At 49.8% G+C, this 15,412-nt stretch overlaps 1 protein-coding gene across 1 annotated transcript; it reads left to right on the top strand.

Annotated features, from left to right (window-relative positions):
• The first annotated feature begins 2,251 nt into the window (after positions 1–2,251).
• Positions 2,252–2,962, top strand: LOC146199767 (uncharacterized). The gene has a single exon (XM_084592193.1). The coding sequence runs from the start codon at positions 2,252–2,254 to the stop codon at positions 2,960–2,962; it is 711 nt and encodes a 236-aa protein (XP_084448319.1).
• Positions 2,963–15,412: the final 12,450 nt, after the last annotated feature.

The following is a 15,412-nucleotide window of genomic DNA, read 5'->3' as shown; positions in this document are numbered from 1 at the left end:
CCAACTACATGTAAAAAGTATGGAGTAGCGGTCGTCTTCCCCAGCAGTGGAAAACTGCAAACGTTGTGCTAATTCCAAAACCTGGCAAGCCCCCGAAATCGGAAAACCTCAGACCTATTTCTCTAACCTCATGCATTGGAAAGCTTATGAAATGCGTAATCCAAACAAGGCTAACTAATTTCATGGAGAAAAGCGATCTGTGGCCACACGAGATGGTCGGGTTCCGACCGGGCCTGTGCACACAGGACGTAATGCTCCGATTACAACATGACATAATTGACTCAAAATCCAGAGACGCGAAGGCAATTCTAGCACTAGGTCTAACAAAAGCATTTGACAACGTAAAACAACAGGCAATTCTAGCGGGACTGCAGGAATTAGTAGTCGGCGAGAGGACATATAATTACGTAATGGATTTCCTGACAAACAGGACGTTGAAACTAAAGTTTCAGGACCTAGAATCCCCCACTGTCCACCTGGGAATCCCCCTTCCTCTTTAACGTGGTGATGAGAGGCCTTTCCGCCGCTCTTAAAGTCATAAAAGATCTAAAGTTCAGCATTTACGCGGACGACGTTAATCTCTGGATGAACAATGGCAGCGATGGCAGCATAGAGTAACGCCTACAGGCGGCGGCGGACACCATTGTGTCCCACGCGGCCGAAAGGGGTCTTGCGTGCTCTCTGCAAAAATCCGAACTTTTCATATATAATCGAAAATCAATGAAGGGCAAGGGCGACTTTAACGTAGAAATTAAGGTCGACGGCAAAACCGTACCAAAAGTCTAGCAAATCAGAATCGTTGGACTTTTTATTCAAGAGGACGGGTATAACGACGGAACGATAAAAAAAAATCACTACCTACGCGACGCAAGTAACAGGGATATTTAGAAGGATTGCATTCAAAGGCAGAGTCCTCAAAGAGAGAAGCCTTTTGAGACTGATGCAGACGTACATAATAAGTCCAATATGCTATGCCACACCGTTCCTCAACATCAAGACCGATGAAAAAGATAAGATAGGTGCACTCATCAGGCGTTGCATCAAGAGGGCGCTGGGTCTACCCATCTCCTCTTCTACGGAACGCCTGATATAAATGGAAGTGCATAATAGCTGGACGGAACTTGCTGAAGCGGTGAGAATCGCCCAACATGAGAGATTAAGTAGGTCGAGCACGGGTCGAACCATCTTAGAATGGGTGGGTCGAAAAATAGATAGGCGCACAGCCGACAAGGTTGCCCTACCGCCACAATGTCGCGAGAACATCATTGCCCGTCCTCTCCCCCGCAACATGCACCCAGAATACCACAAGGAGAGACGGGAGAAGAGAGCAGAAGCACTGGTTAAAAGAGCAAAAGAATTCAGAGTAAAAGAAGTTGCCTACGTAGACGCTGCAAGCGGCCAGTCAGGGGCGGCAGCTTAAGCGTCCTCCAAATTTTCATTTCCTTCTTCCTACAGCCACAACAACAACGTCTCTTCATTTCTCCTCCATCAAAACGCAGCCGCCGGCAGAGCCTAAGCGGCATATAGCAGCAGCAGAGAGCCCGAGTTCGAGGGAGGGGGTGAGGGTGGCTAATCCTGGCCTTGATTGGGCTGGCGCAGGTAGGTCGCCGCCGCTTGCGGCGGGGGCTAGCCTGCCACCGAATGTTTATCTGTTGTAGGCCGTCATTGCACCCGCCACCGCTTCTGCGGTGGATGACGGATGCTGCGGGCGCACATCTTTCTTTCTCTTTTCTTTTTCTTTCTTCTTTATCTACTCTTTTGTTCGCACGAGGTAGTGGAGGTGGCTCAGCTACAGAGCCAGTAGCAGGCCCGTGCATTTTCTTTTCCTTCTTTCTCACAGCCACAACAACAACAGTGTTGCGAAACCGAAACCGAAACAAGACAGCCCCGAGTCAACAGACAAGCCAAGACGAGAAGACTTCAAAGACAAAACCACGGAGAGACGCTTGGGGAGTCAGTCGTCTGCTGTAACCAAAAATAAACGGATGTCGTTTGTGCTCTGTTACGAAGTTGTCTGATTTAACGAACGCGACATAAAGATAAAGTTGGTGCCGAAACCCGGGATGTACGCCGCGACCTAACGAAGACAACTGCCAGTCCTGGAGGCGACTAATAACGAAGAAAAAGCCCATTTCTACCCCGAAGCCGCCGCCCAGTGCTACCAGAGTGCAGCTACATGGAACGACACAAAGCGAAGAGAACGGCTCTTCGGTCTCAGGTGACCCGCCTCTTTTCCGATATTGACTCCTGCATGAAGAGCCGCATGGACAATGTAAAAGAACTCAGTGTTATGTTGGCGAGACTTAGCGCTCTGCAGACCCAGCTGAACGAAGTTAACGCCTCTGTCGAGACGCTAGTGCCAAAGAAAGAAGCTGAGCAGGACTACGAGGAATCTATCGAGTATGACGACCGGGTCGTTACATACATCGCGAAGCTCCAAGAGGAAATTAAAGAAATTCAAGGAAAGAGGCAGCCGAAAGAAGCATCACCCCCCAACGACGCAGCCATGACGAACGGGGCCTGCCAGGTGAAGCTTCCAAGGTTAGAGCTCATAAAATTTGACGGCAAAGAAGTGTCATGGCAAGAATTTTGGGAGCAGTTCGAGCAAATGATTCACAAAAACGACCGTCTGACGACCTTGGATAAATTTGGATACCTAAAATCGGTGGTGACAGGCGAAGCAGCGAGAACGATACAGGGCCTCCCTCCCACATCGCAGTGCTATGACGACGCCATATTGCTGCTCACCAGACGTTTCGGCAAAGCGGACGCCATCGTGCAAGCGCACATGGGTGCGCTCTTGGACCTCGAGCCTGTGCGGAGCGCCGAAGACATACGCTCCCTCCGGAGGTTATACGATACCCTCGTCTCTCGGATCCGCGGCCTGCAGGCGCTTGGCCAGGAGCAGGGAACGTACGGAACACTGCTCTTCCCCCTCGTACAGCGCGCTCTGCCGAAATAATTATTGCTCGACTTCTATCGGACCGTGGCGAGGGAGGAGGGGTCGGAAGCCATAACACGGAGCCCGGCCGGAGGAGGAATTCCGCTGCGGGAGGACGACGCACCGGGAGAGTCAACAGAAAGAGAAACAGCTACAAAAGGTACGCTGTCATTACTCAACAAGCTTGTTGACTTTCTGAGGATCGAAGTGCAAAGCCGCGAAAACCTGGCTGCGCAGCAAAGTATGAGTAAGAGGCAGCAGGCGTCAAAGCCGAAGATGTTCAGCCCAGCAGAGAGTAAAAAGAACAGCGCTGGAACGAAATTTAAATCGTCAGCAGCTCTACTTCACCAAACCGCAAAACCAAGTTGTTTCTTTTGCAAACAGAGTGACCACGAAACTGCCGCTTGCTGTGCTAGCATTCCATTAGAAGAAAAGAAGAAAATGCTACGATCGGGAAGACGTTGCTTTCGTTGCGTGAAACCGGGTCACCGTGCTAACGAGTGCAGAAGCAAGATTAGATGCACAATTTGTGCAGGACGACACGCGACAACCATGTGTGATCCGGAATTCACCCATCCGAAAGTCAAGGCTAATGTGAACGATGTGACGACTGTCCCCGTGAACTTGCAGTCTACGTCAGAAGTACCTAAACAGCGAGAAGTGATGCTACAAACGGCAACGATATTGTGTGTCGGCGAACGTAAAGCCCTCTACTTACGTGCTCTCTTTGACAGCGGAAGCCAACGGTCATTCATCACGGAGAAAGCATCTGCAAAACTCGGTTGTAAAATTGTTGGAAAAGAAACGCTGAAAGTTGGTGTGTTCGGCGGACACCAGTCAGAACGAGATTTCAACAGAGTGCTGGTGTCGCTAACCGCGCACAATAAGAAGATGTATCAGATCGAAGTTCTTGAGACCAACATAATCTGTGAGCAAAGGATCCCGATCCCTGACTTCAAGATTAAAGAATTACTTGGATCTCTGACTGCCGCTGACATGACCTGCGATAACGAAAGAGGTGACGTAGACCTGCTTATCGGCTCAGAGCACTACTGGGAACTTGTAACGGGAAGAAACAAGAAGCTCAACGGGAAACTGCGAGCAGTGGAGACACCCTTTGGGTGGTGTATTCAAGGCCCAGTAGGGTACAAGACTTGTGACTCGCAATGCATGCAAATCACTGCTCTTCGCGTATCACTTACCGAGAGAGAAGCTGCAAACTGCTTGGAACGATTCTGGACTCTCGAGTCGATCGGAGTCACGGATGATGACAGCTGTGCGGAGCACAAGCTGCTTGATTCTTTCGAAGAGAATATCAGGCGCAATGGTTCTAGATACGAGGTAGCCCTTCCATGGAAGGAGAATATAGATTTAAGTGACAACAAGGAAGTTGCTGAAAAACGCTTGTCACAACTGACAAAACGACTTCGAAAAACTCATCTCTTGGAGGAGTACGACGCTGTCATCAGACAGTATTGCATGGAAGGCATAGCTGAACCGATAGTAGAAAAAGAGGAAGAGGGAAAGCTGATCTACTACATGCCCCATCAGCCGGTTTTTCGGGAAACGAGTAATACAACGAGATTGCGAGTAGTTTTTGATGCTTCATCGCATGGACAGAAGGCAAAATCCTTGAATCAAAACCTCGAAAGTGGTCCGAATTTGACAGCCGACCTTGTAGCACTGTTACTAAATTTCAGAAGCCACAAAATAGCTTTGGTAGCCGACATTGAAAAGGCATTTTTGCAAATCGAGATCAGAGAGAACGACAGAGATGCATTGCGCTTTCTGTGGCACCATGAAAAACCGGATGCAAATGGAGCAACAGGCGAGATACAGACTTGGCGAATGAAGCGAGTTCCCTTCGGAACCACCGCAAGTCCTTTCTTGCTGACAGCGACTCTCCAGCATCATTTGAAGATAATGGAACGAGACTACCCGGAGACTGCTTCGCTACTGGCGCAGTGCTTGTATGTGGATGACCTTTTAACGGGAGCAGAAAACGAAGACGAAGCGCTGAAGATCTATGAAGAAGCTAATACAATATTCAGCGCGGCATCTATGAAACTGCACAAGTGGGCGTCCAACAATCCGGCATTGAACGAGCGATTTGTGGCGGATGACTGCGAAGCAAGGCACCTCGGGTACCTCCCAGGAGTTCTCAAAGTGCTGGGATTGACGTGGAACCCAAGCACAGATAACCTGACATTCACCCCACTGGCAAGCGATCCATCCGAGCCAGGTACAAGCACAAAAAGGTCTGTGCTCAAGACTACGGCGAGACTCTATGACCCACTTGGATGGCTAGCTCCATTCACCGTCAGGGCAAAGGCTTTATTCCAGGAGTTGTGGCAGAGAAATGTGGAATGGGATGATATCCTACCGACGGATCTGGACACGAAGTGGGTGCAGTGGTGTGCGGAACTAAACGAATTGGAAAGAGTTCAAGTGCAGCGGTGCTACAAATCCGACACTGTCGAGCCTACCACAAAAACAGTCCTACACGTGTTTGCTGACACCAGTCCTGTGGCATACGGAGCAGTGGCCTACATTTGCGTAACAGATGCGGATGGGATTACAACTTCGAGCATCCTAATCAGCAAGTCAAGGGTCGCCCCGATTAAACAACTGACTCTGCCAAGACTGGAACTGATGGCGTGCCTCTTGGCTGCCAGACTGAATCAATACATTCTGAAGAGCCTGAAAGAGCCACCGCAAACGACATATTTCTGGACTGACTCGATGATAGCACTGCACTGGATTCTAGGAGAGCCGTCGCAATGGAAGCAATTTGTGAAGAATCGCGTAATGGAAATTCAGCGTCTTACCGATACCTCCGCGTGGAGGCATTGCCCAGGGTCAGAAAATCCGGCGGATATCATGACTCGAGGAGTTACAGCTGATCAGCTTGTTGAGAGCTCCACCTGGTGGGAAGGAACGCACTGGATGAAGGTTACGGAAAACGCTTGGCCACAGATGTCTTCGCTTCCAAGGAACATTCCGCCAATGGAGGAAGAAAGACGAAGCATAGAGGTCCTTCAAGCGACGAATACCACAGAAGTTCCCATGCTGTTGGACACAGATCGATACAGCAGTGCCACACGACTGTTCCGAGTGACTGCATGGGTATTTAGATGCGTCAAGAAGTTGCGACGTCTGAGCAGTGACAAGGGTCCATTGACGGCGGTTGAACTGAATGAAGCCGAAAAATATTGGATACGGCAAACTCAGCGAGATGACCTGAAAAGAGAAATTGAGTGCGTGAAAAAAGGCGAACGCTTTCCCGCAGACTCGCCCCTCAGAGACATTCCAGTGTTTATTGACAACGATGGTATCATGCGCATAAGCGGCAGACTTCAACAAAGCGGCAAGCCGTACAACGAACGTCATCCAGTTGTACTGTCAAGTCGACATCGACTAGCAGAACTGCTCGTGCGTCGCACATCAGCAAGTGCTTCACGGTGGAGCAAGAGATACTCTGGTGCAGTTGAGAGAGAGGTATCATGTTGTGCGAGCCCGTCAGCTAGTGAAAAGAATCATCAAAGGGTGCATAACCTGTCAGCGCTACAATGCTCGTCCAGCCACTGAAGTGACAGCACTGCTTCCAACTGATCGAGTGAACGAGGCTCAACCATTTGAGGTAACAGGAGTTGACTTCGCGGGACCACTTCTTGGTAAAGGAGAAAACTCGCTGCACAAGTCCTATATCACACTGTTCACCTGCGCTGTAACAAGAGCGGTGCACCTAGAGCTCGCAAAAGACATGTCCGCAGAGTCTTTTCTGATGACCCTCAGACGTTTCATCTCAAGACGAGGTATACCTCGGGTCATTTACAGTGACAACGCGCTTTCCTTTAAGAAGGCCAACAGAGATCTCCTTTATTTATGGAGCTCTATCCGAAAACCAGAAGTTCTTGACTACGTCGCAAAAGCACGAATCGAATGGAAGTTCATAGTGGAGCGCGCCCCATGGTGGGGTGGCTTTTATGAGCGCCTCGTCGGATCAGCCAAACTTGCGCTCAAGAAGGTGATCGGATCCAAGTTTCTGACCTTCGACGAGCTAACTACTGTACTGGCAGAAATTGAAGCAGTCTTAAATTCTCGACCTTTAACTCACGTCTACGACGAACCCGGAGAACCGGAACCCCTTTGCCCTTCATTCTTCTTGACGGGAAGACGCCTCACATCGCTGCCTAGCGTGGGGAAAATCGAAGCAGATGAGGTCAACGTATCAGTTCACAGACTATGGGTACGACGCCAGCAGACTACAGAAGCCTTCTGGCGCAGATGGACAAGAGAGTACCTCGAGGAACTGCGAAATGTGCAAAAGAAGAATGAACGCCAAGGAAAAACACTCAAGGAAGGGGATTTGATACTCCTTCGTGATGGCCTGCAGCCACGGCAACAATGGAAGATTGCAAGAATTGAGAAACTGTTTCCGGGAAGAGACGGAAAGGTGAGATCGTGCCTGCTGAAGCTACCTGGAGGATCATCTCTCAAGCGACCAATCCAACTCTTGTACCCCCTCGAAATCACGTAAACGAAGAAAAATGACAAGTCATTTTCGGGGGGGAATGTGTTGCGAAACCGAAACCGAAACAAGACAGCCCCGAGTCGACAGACAAGCCAAGACGAGAAGACTTCAAAGACAAAACCACGGAGAGACGCTTGGGGAGTCAGTCGTCTGCTGTAACCAAAAATAAACGGATGTCGTTTGTGCTCTGTTACGAAGTTGTCTGATTTAACGAACGCGACAAACAGTACTCCCCTGATGGGGCTGGGACAGGTAGGTCAGCGCCGCAAGCGGCGGGGGCTTGTTTCCCACCGAATATTTATCTAGGCCGTCATTGCTGCCCCGCCGGGGTGGTGCAGTGGTAAGACGCCCGACTACTGTGCCGGAGTTCCCGGGTTCGAACCCGACCGCGGCGGCTGCGTTTCGATGGAGGCGAAACGAAGTGGCGTCCGTGTGCTGTGCGATGTCAGCGCACGTTAAAGATCCCCAGGTGGTCGAAATTACTCCGTAGCCCTCCACACGGCTCCTCTTTCTCTCTTTCCACTTTCATTCCCACCTTCCTCCCTTCCCTTACGGTGCGGTTCGGGTGTCCTCAGAGCAAGTGTGACAGTTACTGCGCTTTTCCCTTCCTGTGAACCAATTTTAACGTCATTGCACTCGCTACCGGTTCGGTGGTGGGCGATGGCTGTTGTTGCGGTGTGTGTATTTCCCTCCCTTTTCCTTTTTTTCTTCTCTATTTTCTCTTCTCTCTGCCCGAGGCCGCGGAGGTGGCTCAGCTACACAGCCAGTAGCAGGCCCGTGCAATTTCTTTTCCTTCTTTCTACAGCCACAACAACAACAACCCGAGTTCGATCCCGACCGCCGGTGGCTGAGTTTCGATAGAGGCGAAATGGAAAGGCGTGCGTGTGCTGTGCCACGTCAGTGCACGTTAACGATCCCCAGAGGTCGAAATTACACCGTAGCCCTCCACTAGGGCTGTCCTTTTTCTGTCTCTCAATTTTTACTCACACCTTCCTCCTTTCACTTACGGCGCAGTTCAGGAGTCCACAAAACAAGTTTTACAGATATTGCTCTTTTGACCCGCCGGGTTGGCGCAGTGGTTAGGGCGCTCGACTACTTTTCCCAAGGACGCGGGATCGAATCCCGCCCTCGGCGGCAGCTTTTCGATCGAGGCGAAAAGCAAGGTGCCCGTGTGCTGTGCGATGTCAGCGCACGTAAAGAACCCCATGTGGTCGAAATTTCCGGAGTCCTCCACTACGGCGTCTCTCATAGCCTGAGTTGCTTTGGGACGTTAAACCCCACAAACCAACCAACCAGTTATTGCTATTTTCCTTTCCTGCGAACCAATTTAATAATATTAATTAATCCTTGTTCCTTCACACATATTAGTGAGATACATGTATTGCTATCTAATTGCATATACCTCATCAGTGAAGTACCTGGTCTTAATTTTGACAGTGACTGTCGAACTCGCATTTGTCTCGCTTATGTAAAAAAAAAAACTAGAGGGCGCTTTGGAGGTACGTTAACAATTGAAGTGTTGACTGATTTATAGGAAGGGAAAGGCGCAGTAACGGTCTCACTTGTTTTCTGTGGACTGCCAACACCACCTAGTTCAACCGCGCCGTAAGGGAATGGAGGAAGGTGGGAGTGAAAGTGAAAAAAGAGAAAGAGGAGCCCTAGTGGAGGGCTACGGAGTAATTTCGACCACCTGTGGATCTTTAACGTGCGCTGACATCGCACAGCACACGGACGCCTCTTTGATTCGCCTCCATCGAAACGCAGCCGCCAAGGTCGGGTTCGAACCCGGGTACTCCGGCACAGTTGTCGGGCGTCTTACCACTTCACCCCGGCGGGGCCAATAAAGTGTAGAGAGCCTACATGTCCGTCTAAGCCTACATGAGACAGACATGTAGGCTCTCTAATAAATTACGAGGTAAAAGTCATTATAGTGCGGTGGATCGTAGACCTCTGCTACGGTACCTCTGTCTCCTCTTCTTCCACTCCCACCTTCCTCCCTTTCTTTACAGCATGGTACATGTGTTAATTTTTAATTTTTGTTTTTTTGCCTCGCCGGGATGATGCAGTGGTAAGGCGCTCGACTACTGTCCGGAATACCCGGGTTCGAACCCGACCTCGGCGGCTGCGTTTCGATGGAGGCGAAACGAAGAGGCGTCGGTGTGCTGTGCGATGTCAGCATACGTTAAGATCCCCAGGTGGTCGAAATTTCCGGAGTCCTCCCCTACGGCGTCTCTCATAGCCTCAGTCGCTTTGGGACGTTAAAACCCACAAACCAAACCAAACCATCCCCTCTCCCGGATCACACGTATGCCTCCCCTATCCTTACATACACAGAACTACTTGAACACTACAGGCTGTCTCGCCGTACATTACCTCCCCCTTCTCTCAGCCTGTCTACTCAAGAAGCAGCAACTTTCCTCCGCCTGCAAACTAATACTTTTATTACACCATTCCTCCTAAACCTCTGGTACCCCTCCCTTTATTCCCCTGACTGCCCACATTTCGGCGAGGGGGCAACGCTCTACCACATGGTTCGAGCGTGACAAGTTACCCCTCCTCAGCCCTCTCCCCCACCCCTGCATGGAAGAGTGGGAGGCCGCCCTGCAGGACCCTGCTCTAATGGCTGGATCGCCGCGCTGTTACTGCAGCCTACGGCCAACGGGACCCTAAAGTGAGCCCCCCCCCCCCTGCTCACTAAAAAATAAATGTGTTTCGTCCTCCTCCAGCCAGCGCCAGCAGCGCATTCGTTGGTGATGCGGAGAAGATTGTGTGGTGTGGTGTATATACTAGGAGCGCGCGGCCAAAATTGACCGACTATGAAGGAGAGCCCGACCGCTGCTCAGCGGTGCAGAAGAGCGAAGTTAAACTCATCCGATCCCCGAAAAATGTGAACTCCTAGTCTTACGCCAGCACAAATATCAGGCCACGATAGACATACACGTTGACAACTCACCCATAAAGAAGTTCAGACCGTCAAAATACTGGGTCTGTGCATCAATAACAAGGGCAACAACCACCTCGCCATCCAGAAACTCCGCCTCGTGAGCGAGCAAGTCGCCAGGATGATCGCCCGAACTGATTTAGAACTGATTTATTTATAGGAAGGGAAAGGCGCGGTAACTGTCTCACTTGTTTTTCTGTGGACACCGCAACCGCGCCGTAAGGGAAGGGAGGAAGATTGGAGTGAAAGTGGAAAGAGAGAAAGAGGAGCCGTAGTGGAGGGCTTCGGTGTAATTTCGACCACCTGGGGATCTTTAACGTGCACTGACATCGCACAGCACACGACGCCTCTTCGTTTCGCCTCCATCGAAACGCAGCCGCCGAGGTCGGGTTCGAACCCGGGTACTGATGATCGCCCGAATAACGACAAGGAAATCACGACAAGGAAATCAGGGATGCGAGAAGAAGATACTCTCCGACTGGTGCAGGCCTTCGCCGTGAGCCGCATCGTTTATGTAGCACCCTACCTCTGTCTCATGAAGTTTGACATCAAGAACCTCGACGTCATAATCAGAACAGCCTGCAAGAAGGCCCTGGACCTCCCTCTTACGACATCGACGGACCGGCTTTTACGACTGGGCGTCCACAGCACGGCAGATGAGCTGATAGAGGCACACCTCACGGCGCAGGTGGTCCTACTCTCCACGACTGTGACTGGCCGACAAGTCTTGAACGACTTGAACGTCAATTGCCCCCGACAGTTAGACCCCAAAAGCGACATACCAGCCTCATGGAGAGGACAATTCAAGGGAGCTCCTTTGCCGAGGAACATACAGCCCGATTTTCACCAGCCAAGACGACAAGCACGAGCGGAAGCTATAAAAAGGCACTACGGCGGGCGCGAGGGCGTGTTCTATGTCGATGCTGTGAGTCCTGAACAGGGAATGGCGGCCGTTGCGGTACTGCACCAAAATAAAACCGTGGATGAACTAATATTGCCCAGCCAAGACACACTGGCTGCAAAAGAAGTGGCGATTGCCCTAGCTGCAACATACACTACCTAAGAATACATTCTTACAGATTCACAGACAGCCTATCGCAATTACTTCAGGGGCAGGATTGCACCGCTAGCAGCTAAAATCCTGCAAGATAGTTACACCCGTGGCTACCAACCCACGCATAAACACTTAATATGGGTACCAGGTCACCAGGCCATCCCAGGGAACGAGAGCGCACACGCCTCAGCCTGAGCATTTCTCTCCCGGGCACCCAATACGGATCTCGTGGAACATCCTACCCCATTGCTAACCTACACTGAAATACTTCAGCACTTAAAAGTATCTCGCCGGGTCTACCCTCCGCCGGCAAAGACACTAGACAAAGGGGAGGAGGTACACCTCCGCAAGCTACAGCCAACAACTTTTAACAACCCACGAAGACTACTCGCAATAGATCCAGTCATTTGACTCACAATGCAAATTCTGCGGGGAGAAGGCGGACCTGTACCATATGGTGTGGGCATGCCAGCTGAATCAGACTGTCCCTATTAATAACCAGCCAACGCAGGAGCGGTGGGAGGCAGCTCTGACCATCTCGGATGCAAGCGGTCAAAAAGAACTCATCGAAAGAGCGCGGACAGCAGCCTACGCCAATGGGGTTCCGGACTGAAGACTCCAACCGCCGCTACAACCTCCTAAGTATTTTCATTAAAATATTTTTACCACCATCACCAAGATGGTTGCCTGGCTGGTGGCTGCCGATAACAGAAAGAATGAGAGTAAGAGAGCTAAGTGACCTACAGAGACATGGGATGAAAGACAGCATCTAGCCAAGCGACGTCACAAAGAAGCTGAGCGGCAGGCTTATCGGTCTTATGTGATGTCCAACCACGATCTAACCGAACTCGTAGCCATGCAGGTGTTGCTTTTGTAACTGAACTAGGTTTAACCGGTGATAAAGCACTGCCAATGTTTATATATGTATTTTCAACTATCTCACTCGAAAGTGTGACAGTCTCTGCCGACAGCCCCTGCTGACAACGATAAGGCATTAAAGGATTTCGCCTTAAAATCTGCGCGCCATTTCCTGCACATTGTACAATGTGTGATAGCTCTTGCCAATCTCCGTGTGAAAATATTTGTCCAGGTTTTACCTTAGAGTGCGCTGCGCTATGGTTTGACTGTTTTTGGCCATCGTACAGCAAGGTAAACTTCTAGAATTAACTCAATTTTGAATTTGTTATTTTCAACAACGTCATTCATCATGATCATCATCATCAGCCTGACTATACCCACTGCAGGGTGAAGGCCTCTCCCATATTTCTCCTCTTAACCCGGTTCTGTGCTAGCTGCATCCACTTGACCCCTGCGAACTTCCTAACCTCATCAGCCCATCTAACTTTCTGCCGCCCCCTGCTATGCTTTCCTTCCCTTGGAATCCAGTTTGTTACCCTAAGCGACCATCGGTTTTCCTCTCTTCGCACTACGTGTCCTGCCCATGTCCATTTCTTCTTCTTAATTCCCACTAGAATGCCGGTAACTTGAGTTATTTCTCTGACCCACTCTGCACGCTTCCTATCTCTTAATGTTACCCTTACCATTTTTCGTTCCCTAGCCCTCTGGGTTGTTCTCAACTTAAGTAGAACTCTCTTGGTTAGCCTCCACGTTTCAGCCCCATGGTTGAGTACGGGTAAGATGCAACTGTTATATACTTTCCTCTTTAGCGATACCGGTAAGCTGCTAGTCATAATCTGTGAGCGCTCAACGTCACTACTTGCGTGTAAACAAAGATACAGGTGTTCTAAGCTGATCAATGCACCGAAGTTCAGCTTCCTGATGGTCGAAACAGTTGTAGTTAAGCACTTTTGGAACGACGATTATAAAATATTACACGCCCCAGCCCGCTGCGTGATACCCAAAGAACCACATGAGACCCTGAAAAAATCCACCAAATATAGAAGTACGCGTCAATATTACCTTCCTGCAATATTTAACAAATATCCAGCCTCTATCTTAGATGTCAACACAAGGCAAAGGTCAAGCAAGCAATCAGAGCTTCAAAATCTTGAAATAAAGCGAAATCTTCACCACGCCAGCATTTCGAGCCGTCAGCGTCACGGAGGTTTTGAAGCGAAAAGCTTCACTACGAGGGTCGGAGCCGAGCTTCGCGTGAGCCGGTGCACAGATTTGCCAGTTCTGCGTATGCGCGAAACTGAGTGACATATGCCGCGACCGATGACGTCACAGCTAAGGCCAGCTACGCAGCCCCCTCGCCAAGCTATGCCGGCGTTCCCTAGCAACGCTTAAGAGGTGGGCGACTCCTCATTTAAAAAAAAATGTCTCGAACCTCCGTCCCTGGGATTCCAAGCCGAGGGCTCTACCGCCATACTACGCCCACATTTTTTTTCTTTAGCATGGTATTTATTACATGCTTTTAAATTCAGCGTAGAGCTATATACCTTTTTTAGCAAGTAATCAGCCTGTCGGCGAAAAGTACAATTGAAACTTACACCACAACACCGCACAACTAGAATACGACTTAGCACAACTTCACTAAAACGGTGGCAAGGAAAGACAACAGATCAAGAATGGCAGCCAGTCCGGTTGATAGTCACTATCTTCGTAAATGTCTCTAAGCTGGTGCACCATCTGGCCGAAATGAGTAGCGGGGGAGACGAGAGGCTCAGCATTCCGATCCAACATACGCGGTTTCCACAGGCGGAAAATCATGTCAAAGTGTTCGTGGTCATGTTCGGTGGTCATCAAGTAACGCACACTGTGGAAATTCAAAATAAAGTCTTTCTTCAATGTTCTTTGCAGAATGTACCAAAATAGTATTGCATCTTTGCAGGCAATAAAACAGTGTTCGATGGTTTCAGGTGTATCACATAACCGACAATAACAGAAGAAACGAAAATATTTTTTTTGAAGCCACACTTTAACAGGCAAAACCTCGGCATGAAGTTTAAAGAAAAACGTTTTAGTAGAAGGCGAGATCGGCATTTTGCGCACCCTTTTTAGCACGTCATGCCCCATACAATTAGAATAGAGTGAACGATATAAGGAAGGGGGGAACAACATAGATATCAATTCTTGATATAAATTTTTCCGTGAAACAGAGATTAAGTACTCATAGGAGAAGTGAACTCCAGAAAACGCACCGAATCGTAAACTTCTTTCATAAAACCAAATAATAAGGGCCGATAGGTAAAATTGGAAGAGACCACTAAGTTTGGAAGAAGGTTCACAAGGTTAGTTTGCAGGGATGCTCTGGTGATTGGATTGGAGCTATTGCGGAAAAAGAAGAAACGAGCAACTAACTGTCTGACATAGAGATGTGTCAAACCTAGTCCGCCACCAGAAACAGGCCTGAATAAGTTATCGCGCCGTATAGGCTCACAACTGGACGACCATATGAACGTCGCAAACGTTCGGTGAAAACTGTGAATGTAATTCCTCGCGCAATGAAGTACCTGCAAAACATAATGAAGTTTTGTAGCCAGAAACATGTTACATGCCTGTGCCCGGCCAACAATTGATAGGCGGCGCAGAACAAAAGTCTGAGCATAGCTTTGGAGTGCCGCGACCCGCTCTTTCCAGTAACGGCCACTAAACTTGAATGCATGAAGGGGAACTCCAAGGTATTTAGGGGGAACACGAGACCATTCAATTCCAGCATAATGAGTTGGCATTGCTCCCCATGAACCGAACCACAGACCCGAACATTTAGACTTATTCATTTGAGCGCCAGATACAATGCCAAACTGCTCTATGGTGGCTATCGGTACGCCGATCCGAGGGCTAGGCGAGCGCGCCTCCTTCAACAGCTGTTGCAAAGCGGATGCGAGGACGTCTGCGGCGGCTCCTTCCGGGTGACATACGGCGCGCTCACTAGCCATCGGGTCTGATGCGCGTGCCGCTGTTGCGGGCGTTCTCCAATCGGGGCCAATGGGCCATTCCGACTGAATACCGGGGGGGATAAAGCCGTCGCCAACGGGC

This window comes from Amblyomma maculatum, chromosome 2, assembly GCF_055883805.1.
Source record: "Amblyomma maculatum isolate TAMU_Amacu chromosome 2, ASM5588380v1, whole genome shotgun sequence".
Taxonomy (NCBI): domain Eukaryota; kingdom Metazoa; phylum Arthropoda; class Arachnida; order Ixodida; family Ixodidae; genus Amblyomma; species Amblyomma maculatum.
This window is presented reverse-complemented; position numbering and strand designations above follow the sequence as displayed.